The 18,967-nt window shown below is 38.9% G+C and overlaps 2 protein-coding genes across 2 annotated transcripts; one reads left to right on the top strand and one right to left on the bottom strand.

The window, feature by feature from the left end:
* Positions 1–515: 515 nt before the first annotated feature.
* Positions 516–5,068, bottom strand: stbd1 (starch binding domain 1). The gene is made up of 2 exons (XM_053478969.1): positions 4,710–5,068; positions 516–3,116 (listed from the first exon to the last, which is right to left on the bottom strand). Exons 1-2 carry the CDS (start codon positions 4,918–4,920, stop codon positions 1,597–1,599), a joined length of 1,731 nt encoding a protein of 576 aa, XP_053334944.1. The 5' UTR covers positions 4,921–5,068; the 3' UTR covers positions 516–1,596.
* Positions 5,069–8,218: 3,150 nt separating this feature from the next.
* On the top strand, positions 8,219–16,745 carry pdcl (phosducin-like). Its single transcript, XM_053477924.1, has 5 exons — positions 8,219–8,308; positions 11,220–11,403; positions 12,929–13,110; positions 14,943–15,215; positions 15,613–16,745. Exons 2-5 carry the CDS (start codon positions 11,229–11,231, stop codon positions 15,886–15,888), a joined length of 906 nt encoding a protein of 301 aa, XP_053333899.1. The 5' UTR covers positions 8,219–8,308; positions 11,220–11,228; the 3' UTR covers positions 15,889–16,745.
* Positions 16,746–18,967: the final 2,222 nt, after the last annotated feature.

The raw sequence follows: 18,967 nt of genomic DNA on the forward strand, positions 1-18,967 counted from the left end.
TGACTTGCTGAATATGTTGGCTACTGAAAACTAAATTGGTTCAATTTAGCTAAGTTACTATAAGAAAATGGGTAAAACTTAATTTTTGTTGTTGTATGTCATGACTTTTTGTGAGGAATAACTATTTTCACCAAGTCTTTGCGTACTTAAACATGTGTTCAAAACTGAAATCTAAAGTCTGATCCACTGCCAGAGACACATGGATGGTAGAGCTATCAATCATAGGTAGGCTGTTGATTCGACTCAACAGCACTAAAGTCAGATTTGTCTCAGGAAGGTATATTTCTTGCAAGCTTTAAAGTTATTTAAATAAAATTGCATTTTATACACAATGAAATGCTGTACCAATTGTTTAACTGTCATGTCTTATACAAAGCACTGCATTACATAAAAATAAAAATCTCAATATAGACCCATGCAATTATTTAACCACAAAAGGCTATATTTTATTACAGGTAATATCTGCACAATTGAGAGTTCATCAATAATTTAAGTATTTATTATTTTTTTTAATATATATTTGTGAGGTGATAAATTTTACCAAACATTATTATTTATGCCATTTTTTCAGTGTTTCCCTGGATAAATACATTTGAATACAAAATCGTTTAAGAGTTGCAATAGTAATATATATTTTTTCCCTTTTCATTCTTTTATTTATTCATCTTCTATATCGCTTATTCTGTGTGGAGGTTCACGTGGGCCTGGAGCGTATCCAAGGAGACTTTGAGCACAAGGTAGGTACACCCTGGACAAGGCACCAATCTATCGCAGGGCAAAATGCTATTATTTGATTATGTTTGTATTCTCTGCAATAGCTGTGATATGTTTTTATGGAACTAATCAATTTTAGAAAACTTAACGTTTAATAGTTTTCCTAAAATTGAAAAAGGCTGAAACAATTCTTAATCGAAAAAACTGGCCGGCAAAAGATTGATTCAAAGCATAACTAATTAAAGCTCTATTAGATGCTGATGGCTGTAGGTTCAAATCTATTAAAGCTTTTTGAATGATTTATTTCAGGCCATTCGATTAGTTGATGACTGGATGAGAAAGGAAACTTTGACATTCCCAACAATTACTTTGAAGATCTGCAAAAAACATGCAAGAAATGAAAAATATATTTCTCGTTTTGGAAATGTAATTAAGTAATAGAACAAATATTTTACTTCAACAACACTCATTAACAAGGTAAAGTAGATAATAAGTGCGATAAGAAAGTACAATTAACTCAAGTGTTTTCCATCCCTGCATATAATTAATTATTTGGCAAAATTACATTGCATAACAACAAGAACAGACCAGTCACTAAGAAATAAACCATTTCTCTGAGTAGTGTAGGACACCTAAACACAATTATTGCTGGTTAAAGAGCCACAGGACGAATGCTGTCAACACAAGCATATCCAAATTGACAAATAAGCTAATCACTGATTGAAGGTGAAAATGTGCATATTGGTATTACCATTATTATTATTGCTACATTAACAGTGTCACAGCCTCATGCATAATAATATTTATGCGAACATCTGTTTGAAATAATGCACCCGTGATGAAGATTATTGCTATATAGAATGTCACTGGTGTGCGTTTGTTTTAGGCGTACCCCCAATTCTTATGGAGATGAATCTCCTCCTCTTGCCCAGTCACTGCAAAATAACGGTTTTCACACTCCTCCCATCGACGGATCTTTCCCTCATCTACCAGGATAAACTTCCACTCAACCCGGCTGTCCAGGGGAAGACTGATGGTGTGGAACCAAAACCCATCCTCAACACTCCTCAGAGGAACAAAGCTCTCCCAGAACCCGAGCTCCTGCTGGTTACCAGTTACAGCCAGAACCTGGTTAGGGGAGTGTGTGATGTAGTGAACTCTGAAGCTGACCTGTACAAGCTGGGGCATTGGTAACACCATTCCTACTTTCTTATTTAAAGGATCCCCTTCTTCCTTAGCGGCACCACTGGTGGTGTCTTCTTGCGCGTCTTTCTTGTCTTGGTGTGACATCATCTCCTGAACAGGAAGCCCAAAACTGGTGGTAGCTGCAACTGGAGAAGAAGAAATGTCGGTCTTGACTGCACTACTCGGTGTCTGAGTTAGCCAGGGCAGGTCTCTGGTGTCTGGAGGTCCAGTGCTAAGCCACTCATTGCTGTCCATAATGGCTTCCATGATGCTGATCTCATTCTTCTTCTGGCTCACAACTGCTGGTGTGACCTCTGTTTTATTCTTACTCTCTTCTCCGAGTTGCAGAGGAGCTAATGAGTCCCCTTGCAAACCAGGCACAGTAAAGCCCAGGAAATTTTGGGGTGGATTTGTAAGAATATGGTCAAATGTGCTGCTCAGATGCTGCTTGGTGGCCAAACGGTCATCAGTGTTGCACACTGTTGTCTGCAAGCTATTGGGGTCCTGATGGCTTTTGACATCTTGATTAGGCATGACTTTCTCTGAAGCCAAATTACTTGTGAGAGACGGCTGTTCATCATAGCAGTTGGAGTCAAGGTCCTTTGTTGAAATTGCTGATTCAGTGTCTTCCATCTTTTTCTTTTTAGGCAAAGCATCTGAACTTGTGGAATCAGAGGAAATATGCCACACTGTTGTAGAAGCTCCAAGTACTTCCTCCTCATTAGGCTTGTTCACAATTTCTTGAGATAAGAGAGTGTTGTCTGACAGATCTTCCACAGACTGGGACTTTTGAACAGGATTATTTTTAGCCTCCAAAAGCTCCTGGGCACTCTCAGTTTCAGATGGCTCATCCGTGTCTACATGCGGTTCAATCTCAGGCTCGTCATCATCACAAATACTTTGCTTCACACTATTCTCAGGCTTGGTTTCCGGGGGTCTGCAGCCACTGATCTGATCAAACAAATCTGACTGCACACTAATACTCTCAGCAGGATCACAGACATTGTGCTTACATTTCACATGATCCTCGCCAGCTCCAGTGGCATCACCAACATTAGAAACAGACAAAGGTTCTACAGCAGGTTCTTTCTTATGGGAAGCTTTTCTTAGTTTTTCCTCCAGACATTCAGATGACGTTTGTGTAGGGTTTGCAGAAGGCAGAATTATGGTTTCCTGGGGATCCATAGGCCAGTCCATAGAGCCTCCATCCTCACTTCCTTTGGGGGGAAAAGGCAAAAACAGGATTATCCTTTTTAAAATTTATTTTAAGAAAAGCTTTACTGACACCACTCGAATTCTAATGGACTAAATATTCCAAGTCATTTTGTATCCATTTCCCTAAAAGCTCATCTCAGTTTTTTGAATGTCTTTGCCTCCTTTCTCTTTTCCAGTGGTATAGTTATGAGGTGATGCTGCCAATTTCCCATACTAATCCCTCTACAGATTTAATCATACAGACACATTAGTTCTAATGATTAAATAGTTAAATGTAATACAAGCTAATCTTTTTGCATGTTGATTTTATTTAAGTTTTGAAGAAATATGGTAATTTCTACTTTTTTATTTATTTATTTATTTAGATAGAGCTGAAGAGTGGGTTGCGTTGCCACCTAATGGCTTCAGAGTCCCCAGTTTATTTTAAGCTCAGGTTAATGTTTACCTGTTCATATTCTTTCCTAATCTTCACAGTCTCCTCAGACCAGTAGGTACCCTGGTTACTTTAAATTGACTTAGATAAGTGAATATACATTGCGTATGCAGCTGTGTGTCTGGCATCCTATGCCGAGTGTATTCCTGCATCACACACAGTAATTTTAGAATAGGCACCAATTATGTTCAGAGGTGTTCAAAGATCATCTCAAATTTAGAATAAAAAATGTAAATATAAATAATAACTATTAGTTGTAGTATACTTTTTTTGGCACAGTGGTAGGTTTCTCGTCGGCCATGTGGAAGGCAGGGGTTTAGTTCCCAGCCAATGCCCAAACCCCATACACTGAATGCAGTGCCGGTCCCAAGCCCGGATAAAAAGGGGGGGTTGCTCAGGAAGGACATCAGACATAAAACCTGTGTCAAGTTGTGTGTGTGGATCGAAGGGTCTACGGGAGCAGCCGAAAGACCGACAACAACAAGTAGTTGTATTATAAATATTGTTATTTTGATCATTTTATTTTATATTTACATTGGCCCATTATTTATGACTAAGTGATACAAAAAATAAATATGCCAAAAAACAATCAAGGAGGGTTTAAACAGTACTGATAAGGGGGATTGTATGTTTATATATTGATGAGGAAAGCTGATCATGTGACTGCCTCTCAGCTCTTTAACCCAGTGCGGGTCACGTGCACACCATCTGACGTCATCTGGATAAATCTTTTCATTGATGTCCTTCATATTAACTCCCGACTTCCGGCCTAGGTCGGATGTTTAGACATGACTACACAGGAAACAGTTTGTTAAACTGTAACTAAAACGCCAAAAGCAAATAGGCGAGATTTTTTTTTTCCATTATTACTTGAATTAACATGTCATTAGGGAAAGCTCAACAGGTACGATATTTAAGTAAAGAACTATACAGGATAGGATGTTTAAAGCAGTAATGTTAAAAATGATGCTTAGAGCGAACGGTTATATTTTAACAGTGACCACTAGTTGTTGTTTTCCACCATGAGACGGTCAGCACGTGAAGGCAGCATGCGCTGGCTTTTCTCCAAACACACACACACACACACGCACACCACTTGTTTCAGTGCCAACTTCACCCTTCTGCCATTTTCCTTCTAATTAGAAAACTCGGTCATGTTTACCTGTTGACTTGTTGCCCAACTCATCTTCCTCTTCTTCTCCCGGTCCAGTCGCTTCCTTCACCGTTTCGCTCGCGCTCTCATCTTTCCTTCGTTGACCTTTAACGGCTCGGTAAATAAGAAACGCACCCCACACCGACAACGAGGCGATAATGATCACCAGCACGGCGGTCGCGGGTTCCCAGCCCCCGATCACACCGAAACGGCGGCTCATATCGACGGCAGCCGTGCAAAAGGTCGTCACGCGCGTTTCTTGAGCGTGGAGCGCGCGCGCGTGGCTTCATTCCACGCGCACTGTTCAGAGCCGAGCTCGTGTTGCAGCACAGATATATAAAAACCCTGTCCGCAGTCAGGTGAGCTCTCTGCCAATAGGCTTCTCTCTCTCGGCCTCACTCTCCCTCCCCTTCTCTATCTCGCTTCTCACCCCGCTTTCTCTCTCTCTCTCTCTCATTCCACTTCTCTATGAGCTCCTGGGTCTAGGTTTCACAGAGTGTGGCCTTTCACACTTATTTTCACTGCTTTATCTCAGTGACTCCAGAATCTATCAGGACCTGAGAAAGGATAAATACACACCTGAACACCAGTCAATTACTAGCCAGCATGCATGCATACACACACACACACACACACACACACATAGCACATCATAGCCAAACAATTATTATTACGCACAAGGCAGGGTACACCCTGTCAATCCATTGCAGGTCACACAAACACACACACTCATTCACACACTACGAGCAATTTGAAAACATCAGTTAGCCTAACCTGCTAATCCAAATTCGGATGCTCTGGTTTCCCAAAGACATTTTGGACTGTGTGAGGAAACTGAGCATCTGGAGAAAACCCACCAAGCACAGGGAGAAACTTAATGCACACAGACCTGAGCCAGGAATCGAACCCAGACCCTGGAGGTGCAAGGCGACAATGCTAACCACTAAGCCAATGTAATGCCTAGTTTGAATTACTGTAAAAAATAATTAAAATAAAATGCTAAATTGACCTATTTATGTCACCATAGATCAAATTCATCCAACCATCCAAAGGAGAGTCACCTGCATTTGAACGTTTGGTAACCAGGTACAGTTAGAGCTTAATTTGGCTGCGTAGTATATTCCAGTATTTCCTACCTCAGTTAGATACACTTCTTATCTCAGTATATGCTTTTCTATACCACACTGTTGTTACTACACTCAACACTTTTCCTACCTCAGTATAAACTTTCCCTACTTCACTGGACACTTTTCCCAATTAAATATATACCTGTCCAACCTCAATATATACCTGCACTGTCACTATACATCTTTCACTATAAGCTTTTCCTACAACAGTATACATCTTTTCTTTGCCATTATACCCCTTTTCTACTACCACAGTGCACACACATTTGAATGCCTATTTTTCCCAGTTTGTCTGTGTTGAGTGCATTTCAGGTTTTGCAATTTCATTATATAACTCTTATAAAACATTGATTTTAAGGAAATGCAGTATATTGAGGGAGCTAATAATATCTACCCAACCTGTAAGAATTGAAACAGGAAAGAAAGTTTTGGCAGTTTTCCTATTCACTGTTTTGGAAATGCATGGTGTTGATAATTGGACTACAGCCAGCCACTAGAGGGCCTCAGAGACTATTTGACTTTTTGGCTTTACTTTTGAATCCCTGTAATGTCGTCCTTATACAGCAGGGATCTTCAGCTCCAGTCCTACAAGGCCAGTCTCCAGCACAGTTTGTAATTCATCAATAATTTAACATACATACTGAACCAGTAATTACCAGATTAGTTAAATTAGCTGTGATTGAGGAGAAAAACCCCTAAACTGTGCTGGACAATGGCCTTTCAGGATCGGAGTGGAAGAGTCCTGATATACAGTAACAAAGCACATGTTGACTCAAACTCGTTCCAGGATAAAGGCAGAGAATTCAGTGTGCTTTCATAGCTTCTCCGGTCAGCACAGCAGTACTTCAGCACGTGTGTACAAAAATAAATATTGATTTTTACCCCCATATCAGTCTCAACTACAGTAACAGCATTATCCAGGTCATTCTCAGAAACATTACACAGTGTACAGCTAAAATTAGTCTAGCCAATCCACCTCCTGTTGGATTGATTGATAAATGGCTGTGTGTAGTATTTACAGCTGACAAGCAGACCTGCAATCCGACTAATCTGATATAATTGCTTAGTAATCACAAGTAAAAACCAACATACAGCCGTGCTTTGAAACAGCTGATGGGTGCAAACCCAATTCATTCAAACTTTCCACTTATTTTAGATATAGTCAGAAGGTGTTCCTTGGTGAACATCTGGTCCACTGTTTGAAGAACACTTTGACAGCATATATATATATATTAACTGTGCCACAAGATGCAAGCTATTCTCAGTGATAATAATCACAAAGCCAGATTGGAGTTAAATTTTACCAAATTGTGGAGAAAGAAAAGATTTGCTGATGATCCAAAGCTTGCATGACAAATTAAATCTGTTCCAGTAGCTTTGGTGTGTAACTAAAAGATCTCCATGGGCTAAGTTGTTAAACATATCTAGATTTAAATATCAGGAAATGAAAGTTTTAGCTGTCACTGGAAAAAAACATTTATATGCACTTTCTGTAAGGCTTATTTTTGCATTGTCTCGATTGATAAAAGATTGAGATTTCAGCATACACACACAAAGTAAATAGGCACTTGCAAAATTTAAATTTGTCTTTGCCTCAAACAGTGTTTTAATTGATTGGATCAGCTTGATCACATTATCATTTCATACTTTGTTCTCTGTGGATCCCATTGTTTTGTAATCATTAATTCATCCACAATTCGTGCAGTTAGAGTTCAGAGATGAAAAAAAGACGCAACATTTCCTCTGTTTCCTTAATCTTTGGAAAGGCTTGGAACATGTCATCCCATCGTGGACATGCATTCAAGATTCAGAGTTCACGATGTAACGCACACCCCAATTCTTCTGATTCTGGCTGTGATGGGGAACCATCATAACCTTGGGGGCTGGAAAAGTTTTGTTCCTCTGAACAGAGCTGAGGATGGATTCTGGTCTTGCACGCTCATCTTTCCTACAGGCATCCAGTTAAAGTGGAAATTTGTGCTGGTGGAGGAGGGAAAAATCGTGCATTGGGAAGAGTGTGGAAATCGACTGCTGGTGGTTAACAGAAAAATAAAAGACAAATAATCCAGCTTTACTGCACATGGGAATATCACTGAACTGTTAAGATATAGTTTGCAGATGTTTATGGTGACAGTACCTGTGAACCACTAGAGTATTTATACATGATTTTGTGTTAATAATAAAATTGACTTACTTCGGTTTCTGTCCTCAATATATATTGTTTTATTCTCTCTCTCTCTATATATATATATTGTTTGATATAACTTTTATAAACAAATAACTTTTATCTGGTTATAAAGGGAAAAAACAGCCTACGCCATTAAAAATGTTCTGATTGGTTAGCGTCAATGTCATTCATCTAAACCCGAACTCTAATTGGTGGGTTCAGAGCTCACGCGGAAGGGTAACGCCTAGTAAAATCAGAGAAGGTCGCGGAAATTTCAACGCTTGTCATTTTTCCCCAAAAAAGATATCGTTTGGGTAAGATTAATGTTTTTTTGTCTGTTTTATAACTTTGCGATGAAGCGATGTTTAGTTCACTCGAGACCAAGTAATAACGTATATTTTATTTTAAGTCAATCGACGTTGCTTGTTAGCTTGTTAGCAGGCTAGCCAAATAATCTGAGGCTAGTCTAAGCATCCAGTTTGACAAACAGCATCTTTAAATATTAAAAAGCACATTAATGCTTTTTGTAAATCGTGATTAAATGAAGAAACAAAATTGCTGTAATACAATTCTAATGACGAGCAGATAGCAGAATTTATTATTATTGTAGTCTTAGAGCTATATTTATGATCTACAGTAGCTAGCTGTAGTTATTAGCGAGTAGCTGTCAGGGTAAAAACCCAAATCACTCCGTGCTTCCTGAGTAGGTTCACTCCTGTCTGTGTGCAGTAATGCGCTTCTACAGCAGCTTCAGTGCACTGTGTGTGCAAGCGGTTTGGGACACAGCCGCTGCTGCTTTGTTATTCTGATTTGTAGCATCGCATCACCTGCACATTATACAGCAATAAAGACTCTACATATACTGTGATATACACTACCAGTCAAAAGTCTTGACACACCTTCTCCATGCTCTCTCCTCATTTTCTTTTCTTTCTACTTTGTGAAACAATACTGATGCATTGTTTTACAATGTATGCAATAATCTCCTTTAAACAATTGATGTTGAGATGTGTCTGCTACTTAAGCTCTGTAGAGCCTTCATAACAGCTCTAATCTGAGGTGATGTTAATACGTCATTTCTGAGGCTCGTAACTCTAAATGAAATCCTTCTCTGCAGCAAAGGATGGATTTTCATGAGAGCCAGTTTCATCATGATGCTTGATGGGTTTTGCAAATGCAAATACTGTTCTTGCAAGACCTATTCTAAAACAACTGACAGTCATGTTGTTGTTACTTAATTACATAATGCCATATGTGTTATTTCATAGTTTCGAAAAATATTCAGTATTGTTCTGGAAAGTACAAAAAATATATCCAAATTTTGTCGAGACTTTTGACTGGTAATATGAATGTGTGTGTTTCACACACACATATATACACACACAGAGAGATATTTAAAAAATGTATATGCACTTCAAAAAAAAACGGTCAAAAAAAAACATGGTCACATGATAGCACTGTCACACGAAAAAGGAAACATAATACTACACATTGCTGCTATAATACAAGTCCAATTATAAAAAAGGACATAGAAAACAACTTGTTGAAGTGTGTATAGAAAAAATATACCGTTAAACCTTGGATTGCAAGCCTAATTCTTTTCATAAGCACGCTTGTAATCCAAAGCACTCGTATATTAAAGCTAATTTCCCTAATATGGAAATAATGAAAGCTCCAATGACTCGTTCCACAAACCCAAAAATAATTAATGCTAAATATAAAGTAAAAATAAAACAAATTAACCTGCACTTTACCTTTGAAGGAAATTGTAGCTGGTTTACCACGAGAGAGAAGGGGAGTTATTGTATAGGACAGTTTTCACACACACTAACAATCACTGCACTCTGACAGAGAGTCACTGTCGGCAAATCTTTAGCAAGTAACCTTTCTGACGACAATTGCTTTTGCCACACAGTTCCACAGCACAAAATGGAAGCGATTGGGAATGGCAGCAACTCCGCCACAAAGTGATACGGCACATAAAATTACAGACCGGGGTCATTGCATGTTGAGACGCATAGTGCACAGAGGTCAGCAACTTTCTGCAGAGTCAATAACTACAGAACTCCAAACTTCATGTGGCCTTTAGATTATAGAGAATTTTAGAAAGCATTGGATGCACTGGTGTAAATTATGCCATCACTGGACTCTTGAGCAGTGGGGACATATTCTCTGGAGTGATGAATCATGCTTCTCCGTCTGGCAATCCGACGGATCGGTCTGGGTTTGGTTGTTGCCCAGAGAACGGTACTTGTCTGCATGGTGCAAAGTGTAAAGTTTGGTGGAGGCCTGGGGGGGAGATTATGATGTGGGGTTGTTTTTCAGGAGTTGGGCCCTGAACAATTTTATGCTCCCAACTTTGTGGGAACAGTTTGGGGATGGCCTCTACTTGTTTCAACAGGATTGCACACCAGTGCACAAAGCAAGGTCCATAAAGACATGGATGAACAAGTTTGGTGTGGAAGAACTTGACTGGCCAACTGACCACAAAATGATGGAGCTGAATTAAACTTTGTCGATTAAGAATTAAAGAATTAGAATTACTCAAGTTAGTATGCATGTGAAGGCTAGCGAGTTAGTACTTTTTTTAAATATAGTGGGTAAAATATATCAACCTGTGCATCACTATTAAATAAAAAAATATATATTTTGATGTCAGTGTGATGATACATGCATTCCCACAAACAAAAATCGTGATTCATAAAACATAACTGAATCGAATGTATATATAATTTTTAACCCATCATTGGAAAAAGTTAATATCAGGTCTGATCCATATTCAGAGCAAAGCTGAACACGTATTGATCACAGAGGCTACTAATTATAACCATATTGTATTATTGCAAATGCAGAAATATCTTAATACAAAAATATCTTTAAATATCAAGTCAGCGCTTTCTGAATTGAGTTTTACATCCCTGCTTTCATAAAACAGTTGCATGTTATCAAGCTGTTTTTAAAGATATTTTAATTTAATTTAAGTTTGAGGTACATTTGTGGAGCCTGTCACCTCACCCAGTCAGAAGCACAAATGAAGCAAGCTGAGAGGAATCGGTGCTGAATAACAGGAGGCATTTTGCAGATACCACTGGCGGCTTTATTAACTTGTCGACGTTACAATTTTAAATTACACACCCTTCATTATCTTCACACTTCTAAGTGTCATCAGATTTTGTACCCATTCTCTCTCTCTTTCTCTGTCTCTGTCTCCTTTTTACATCTCAGCCTTCAGTCATGACTACTATGGATGACAAGCTCCTTGGGGAGAAGCTGCAGTACTACTACAGCAGCAGTGAGGATGAGGAGAGTGATCACGAGGAAGATGAAGGCCAATCAAAAACCATCAGGGATCAGGAAGTGCTGCAGACTCCGATAGATTACAGTCCTGACGGCACTGCAGTTAACACCGGTGCGTCCTGATTTTGTTCTGTCTGACAAATCTCATCTTAATCCTTACTATTATCCATAATATGTCATTTTCTTCTCTGAGGCCACATTCGTTATGTTAGGTCAGATTGATTTGAATGCCATTACGGTTCATAGTTGTAAGTGAGGTTTTTTTTCTGACTCTAATATGGCCACATCTGTCTTCTAAAGCGGCATGCATGTGCACATCGATTTGTCTTTGCTTGAGCTATTTGTGTTAAGATACAACATTGATTCATTTATTTTAAACAATGAAATTGCTTGCTCCGGAGGACAGCAAGCAGTCAGTCATAAACTCCGATCTGGCCGTTCTCATTCAAGTCACGTGACCACATGATGGTATGTAATTTAAAAACATTAGATTCGTAAATTCAGACAGCACAAAAAAAAAAAATTATATGTCTTACAATGAGGTAAAAAAAATCTGAATTGAGTCACTTCTGGCTGGCAATGTGATTGGCGGATACTGTAAATGTTTGCTATTTTTTCTTAATGTTGTAGACAATTTTATAACTTTGCATAACAAAGAAACTGAATATGACTGACATTTACTAGATAATTCGTCACAGAAGTGGGGATTATAATAATCATTTGTATTACCATGATAAGTTCATATTTGTCCAGACTGTTTTCAAATAAAGGCAAATCATTTTCAGTGATTTGCCTTTATTTGAAAACGACTCCATAGCTTTTTTTTCAGTGTGAAATCGACTCCATAGCTTTTTCACTGCATGCATGAATCGATTCTTTTTAGGATCAGGTACAATAGAGACCTAAAGCCTTAAAACTCTTTAAATTAAAAAGTGAATTCTCTATACTAAATAAACTAATAAGAACCCATTTTCTGCTTAAAAATGTATTAAAATAGCTTTGTTACTCAATTCCTTAATTCTTAATAATGCACATGCTACTTATGACTTGAATAGGGTTTGAATTATATTGATGTTATGTTTTTTTTATGATTCATATTATTATTCATTCAAGACTAATTTTCAAGGCTTTTCAACATGTTTTTTTCATACAAACTACTGACTGTGCTGAAGTATTATAAGAGTCACAGAATTTTTTTGTGTGTGTTTATGCTTGGTGAGTTATTTAGAATAAAGCATTACACTTCACTGTAATTCTGTTAGTGAACTTTGATTGTGTAAAGCTGCTTTGGGACAATGCCAATTGTTAAAAGCGCTATACAAATAAAATTGAATTGAATTTAAATGTTAGTAACTTCACATTCAAGGTTTTACTGGACTAATTAGATTAAACGCACAATATTTCTTTCGTTTTTGATCAGCAACACATGTGATGTGATGTTTAATAAAGACTTGAATTTGTCATAGTGTATCTGAATTGGGTATCATGAAAGCTTGACTGAATTAATTAATTTGGTTTGTTCTGGAACACTTCATATCTGTCCTATGTCCAATTAATAAAAAAATAAAAATAAAACTTTTTTAAAAAAGGATGTAAAATCAGTTTTGGTGTTTGTGTGTATCTGTGTGTACGTGCAGGTCCAAAAGGTGTGATCAATGACTGGAGAAAGTACAAGCAGCTGGAGACAGAGCAGCGAGCCGAGCAACAAAAGGAGATGGAGCGGCTGATTAAGAAGCTCAGCATGACCTGCAGATCACAACTGGATGAAGAGCTGGACAAGCAGAAGCAGAAAGAGCTTCAGGACAAGATCAATGGCAAGGTTAGATGCCGTCTTTGAAAAGTAGAGATAAAGCAAACTGTTTCTCAAACATTTAAACAATGTGTAGAATGCCGTAATGTTGCTGTGTCGAAAAATGGCAGTGTACTTTAAACAAAAGAGCTCTGAATGGTCCAAATATCTTATGATTGCTTATGTCATTGAATTAGGGCTGCAACGATTAATCAGCGCAACGATTTAAATGTTATTTTTCAATTAGTCGATGACATGCACAAAACCACCTCAAACTAAATTTAAAAGCAGTAACTAATTAAGACCTTTTGAGTAGTTGTGCCATTTGTAATCCTTTAATCTTTATAATAACTTATAATTAATTAATTAATTATTAATTATTCAAGTATCAAAATAGTTGCTCTTTGCAGCCCTACACTGAACAAAGCAGCAGTTTTAGTTCTGGCTTCGTTGTTTGTGTTTGTTCATAGTAGCGAGACCAGCACACAGAACGTTTTTAACACAATTGTTCATTTTTGTGTATTTTGTTAGGCTTGGGTTGCCAGGGGAAAAAAAAACAAACAAGCCTAATCGTCAAACCGTGCAACTACAAATTTACTTCTGCTTTTAATGTCAAAGCTTTTAAATACAGAAGTAATGTTGAGAGATCCTTTAGAAACGGTTGGGGGTTGGGATGGGAAGTAGGTTAATAGCAGTTTATGGCCTTAAACCAGACAACAGTGAAATGGTGAAGATGCCACATTTATGGAAGTATAACAGTAGACTGCACAGGGGAGGACTGCAAGAAGGACACACTGTATAATATATCCGTCGCCAAATGTGCGGCACGTAGACAGACCCACACACCACGTGGGATGCCAGTGCGAACAGAATAAAGTGTACCACCTGGTCTCAAATACCTTAAATCTTAAGAGTCTACACAGGCTACTTGGGCGCTTGTTCAGTCCTTTGTTATTTTAACACTGAACTACTGCAACTCACTGTTGGCAGGTCTTCCTTTGTCCACCATTCGCCCTCTGCAGCTCAGCCAGGATGCAGCTGCACATCTCGTTTTTAACCTTCCCAAGTTCTACCAGACAACCCCACTTCTGCGCTCTTTGCACTGGGTGCCAGTAGCTGCCCGCATCAAATTCAAAACACTAAAGTATGCCCACAAAACTCCCCAGCACCCACTTACAGTACCTCTCAGCACTAATCACACCCTAAACCGCACCGCATTTGCTCCGCACAACAACTTGGCACAGGTTTTACGCCGGATGCCCTTCCTGATGCAACACTCCCATTTTATCTGAGCTTGGGAGAAGCACTGTATCCAGTGACTGGGGTTTGGGCACTGGCAAGGAATTGATCCAATCCTACAGTTTTTATTGAATTAAATTTGAATCGATGATATGCAGTTTTTGTTGCACCATGCAGAAGCTTATGCACTTGCACAGAATTGGTTATATCCGAGTCATGACTGAAAACCGGCCAATTCCATTAACTCGCAGAATGATCTGTGTATCTCAGTCATAAGTTTAATAAATCTTTTAAAAATTGATTTTGGAGTCACCAAATTGTGGGTTTTTTTTTTCTTTCTTTCTTTCTTTTGCATGTTTTACACTGTATGATTATGTGGGTGATAAATAAATTTTTTATTTTACAAACACAAGATGCCACAAGTATGCCGAAAGCTTTAGTTGCTTGGTTGATGGTGAACCATAAAACTAAACTGAAGTCCTACATAACTGAAGCATAAAAAAGTAGCTAGATTGTTTTGCTCCTTCATGTAGTGCAAAATGCAGTGCTGTTCAGCTCTTCATGTTGCCTCTGATTTTAAATTCCCCCTCCCCCCAAATGAAATTTTTCTTGTTTTTCTTCAGGTAACACTGCGAGTTGATGAGGAGGAGGATGACGATGATGAAGCCTTCCTCCAGCAGTACCGGCTGCAGCGAATGGAGGAAATGAGACGGCAGCTGAGTGGCGGACGACGTTTCGAGCAAGTCATCAACATTACCTCAGGCGAGGAATTCCTGCGTGCTGTTGATGAAGAGGGCAGAAGCACTCTAGTTCTGGTGCACATTTTTGAGCCCGATGTGCCTGCCTGCCAGGCCATGGAGGGATGTCTGATTTGTCTCGCTCTGCAATATCCAGAGGTGAAGAGCATCTTCCATATGCTTGTAGGAATGCAGAAAGTAGGGATTAAGAGTTAGTATAAACAAAATAATAGGAACACGCTGAATCAAGCAAGAGAAATTAGAAATTTAGAATAGATTTTTTTGGTTAATGCTGAATGACTCTGGTTTTGAGCAGGTGTAAGGTTAAAGTCTTATTGTCTGACAACAAGTCTTTAAAGCAGGTAAATTTAGAAGCATGAGAAATCAACAATACAATTCAGTGATCAGTAATCAACAGCAAAAACATGATGCTTTTATGTCTTTTTTATATGCTTTATTTTATGCAGGCTGTAAAAATGAAAATAACTGATTTGAGACATGTATTATTGGCACTCTCTGGATGACTGCATTGTGTGTGTTTCCATGTTTGTTGCAGGTGAAGTTCTGTGCAGCCCAGGGCTCAGTCCTGGGTACCAGCGCTCTGTTTCGCACCTCGGCACTGCCTGCGCTGTTGCTGTACCGCGGTGGCGATCTGGTTGGCAACCTGCTCCGTGTATCTGACCAACTAGGTGAGGACTTCTACGCCACTGACGTGGAGGCGCTGCTGCAGGAGTACGGCCTGCTCCCCGAAAAACTTCCACAGACAGCAACACATTCATCCATCCGCACCGGCAACACAAACGACTCCGACAGCGACCTGGATATAGACTAAAGACTTTAAAACACAATATGTACACACTTCTGCACTGTAACTCATTGCTGACTGAAACGACCAAAATTAGTCACACCTGAGTACACACACAAAAAAAAACTTCCAACAAATTTCTTAATAGCCTGGATGTGGACTATGCACACCTGATGTACATAAACACACACACAGGCAACTGCATAACAGCTCATGAGCGTTTGAAGTGACCGAAACAAATTACAGAAGGATGGACGCGCGCGCACACACACACACACACACACACACACACCATACTTTATTCTGATCCTTGCTCATGTTTGACTTTACTTAGTGGACCTGGTTTACAGATTTTTTTTTACAAAACTAAACTGAGTGGACCAAAAACAATAATGGATGCAGGAGGTTCAGGTGTGTGTGTAAGGTGTGATAGTGTAGTGTAGACAGACATAGGCATACATGAGGGATCTGTCAGCGTGCCTAAATATTGCATGTCCTTTTAGAAGCATGATATTATTTGGGTACCAAGGCAAAAGTTAGTCATAGCATTGTTCACCTATAGTAGTACCCCAGTCAATGAAAAACCCTTAAAGATAATACAAGACTATCATTTTTAGAAACTTATGAAATATGCTCTTATGTTTATTTTAATAAGAAAGCCTTTATGTGTGCTTTATGGAAGACTGAAGGCAGAGAAAGTCAAACATACATTTGCGTGTAACTATTTATTCTAGTTTTAACTGAGTGTGATTTCTTTTTATGTGCATTGGTTTAGCTTTAAATAAGAATATGGCCTAAATACTTTTGTTAGTTTTTTGCATTTTATAAGTGTCCATTCTGTCCTCAATGAAATTAAATAAAAATAGCTCATGATGTTCTGCTGATCCTGGTCCTTTTTCATTCATAAATGCTTATGCGTTCATTTGCCATATCTCTTTTGTCACAATCATACCTTTATCCTTTGAATGATAATTGGATAGATTGTGATTGTGATCAAATGAGATGCGATAAAAATAAATGTAGCAAAAGAGATAAATGATAAAGAGAAATCCCACAATCTGGCAGTAACTCGCAGCCAAGTTCCTGAAATGTGCAAATGGTGAATGAATGTGTGTGTACAGTTCCCACAGACAGATGTGTCTCTTTTGCCATTTAAATGTGTGTTAACCATGTGGCCAAACATTCAGAATATGTCAAGTTTTGATTAGAAAAAATATTTAGGATTAGTTTCCAGTTTCTTTTAGGGTATGCAAACTTTTAAGCACAACTGCACACAGACACACAGACACACACACACAGACATGGCATTGCTCTTTCAGAATTAAATGCTTGTTGCATGTGAGAAGCATTATTCACCATTACAAGTAATACAAGCTGCTGCATTGCATTTCACTGTGCAGTTCTGTTCTGTGAAATACTCTGCACAACCTGTATTGCTTTTCATTAGTGACAGAGCAGACTCATCTTTTTGAGGAAGCTTCAGTATATGCAACATAATGCTACTGTACATATTCACTCTATAAATATTCATCACACCCATCTGATCCATTACAGATGTAGTCGTGGCCCAAAGTTTTGAGAATGACACAAATATTAGTTTTCACAAAGTTTGCTGCTAAACTGCTTTTAGATCTTTGTTTCAGTTGTTTCTGTGATATACTGAAATATAATTACATGCACTTCATACGTTTCAAAGGCTTTTATTGACAATTACATGACATTTATGCAAAGAGTCAGTATTTGCAGTGTTGGCCCTTCTTTTTCAGGACCTCTGCAATTCGACTGGACATGCTTTCAATCAACTTCTGGACCAAATCCTGACTGATAGCAACCCATTATTTCATAATCACTTTTTGGAGTTTGTCAGAATTAGTGAGATTTTGTTTGTCCACCCGCCTCTTGAGGATTGACCACAAGTTCCCAATGGGATTAAGATCTGGGGAGTTTCCAGGCCATGGACCCAAAATTTCAACGTTTTGGTCCATCGTGCTCCATCGTGCTGGAAAATGCATTGTTCTTCACCAAACTGTTGTTGGATTGTTGGAAGAAGTTGCTGTTGCAGGGTGTTTTGGTACCATTCTTTATTCATGGCTGTGTTTTTGGGCATAATTGTGAGTGAGCCCACTCTCTTGTATGAGAAGCCACCCCACACATGAATGGTCTCAGGATGCTTTACTGTTGGCATGACACAGGACTGATGGTAGCGCTCACCTTTTCTTCTCCGGACAAGCCTTTTTCCAGATGCCTCAAACCATCAGATAGAGGCTTCATTGGAGAATATGACTTTGCCCCAGTCCTCAGCAGTCCATTCACCATACTTTCTGCAGAAGATCAATCTGTCCCTGATGTTTTTTTTGGAGAGAAGTGGCTTCTTTGCTGCCCTTCTTGACACCAGGCCATCTTCCAAAAGTCTTCGCCTCACTGTGCGTGCAGATGCGCTCACATCTGCCTGCTGCCATTTCTGAGCAAGCTCTGCACTGGTGGCACTCCGATCTCGCAGCTGAATGCTCTTTAGGAGATCCTGGTGCTTTCCGGACTTTCTTGGACGCCCGGAAGCCTTCTTAACAAGAATTAAACCTCTTTCCTTGAAGTTCATGATGATCCTATAAATTTTTGATTTAGGTGCAGTCTTAGTAGCCACAATATCCTTGCCTGTGAAGCCATTTTTATGCAACGCAATGATGGCTGAACGCGTTTCTTTGCAGGTCACCATGGTTAACAATGGAAGAACAATAATTTCAAGCATCACCCTCCTTTTAACATGTCAAGTCTGCCGTTCTAACCCAATCAGCCTGACATAATGATCTCCAGCCTTGTGCTCATCAACATTCTCACCTGAGTGAACAAGACGATTACTGAAATGATCTCAGCAGGTCCTTTAATGACAGCAATAAAATGCAGTGGAAAGGTTTTTTTGGGATTAAGTTAATTTTCATGGCAAAAAAGGACTATGAAATTCATCTGATCACTCTTCATAACATTCATATACAAGAGTATATGCAAATTACTATTATAAAAACTTGCAGCAACTTTTCCAATTTCCAATATTTATGTAATTCTCAAAACTTTTGGCCACAACTGAAGTCATCCTTTCCTTCATGATAAC

This window comes from Clarias gariepinus, chromosome 19 (genome assembly GCF_024256425.1).
Source record: "Clarias gariepinus isolate MV-2021 ecotype Netherlands chromosome 19, CGAR_prim_01v2, whole genome shotgun sequence".
Taxonomy (NCBI): domain Eukaryota; kingdom Metazoa; phylum Chordata; class Actinopteri; order Siluriformes; family Clariidae; genus Clarias; species Clarias gariepinus.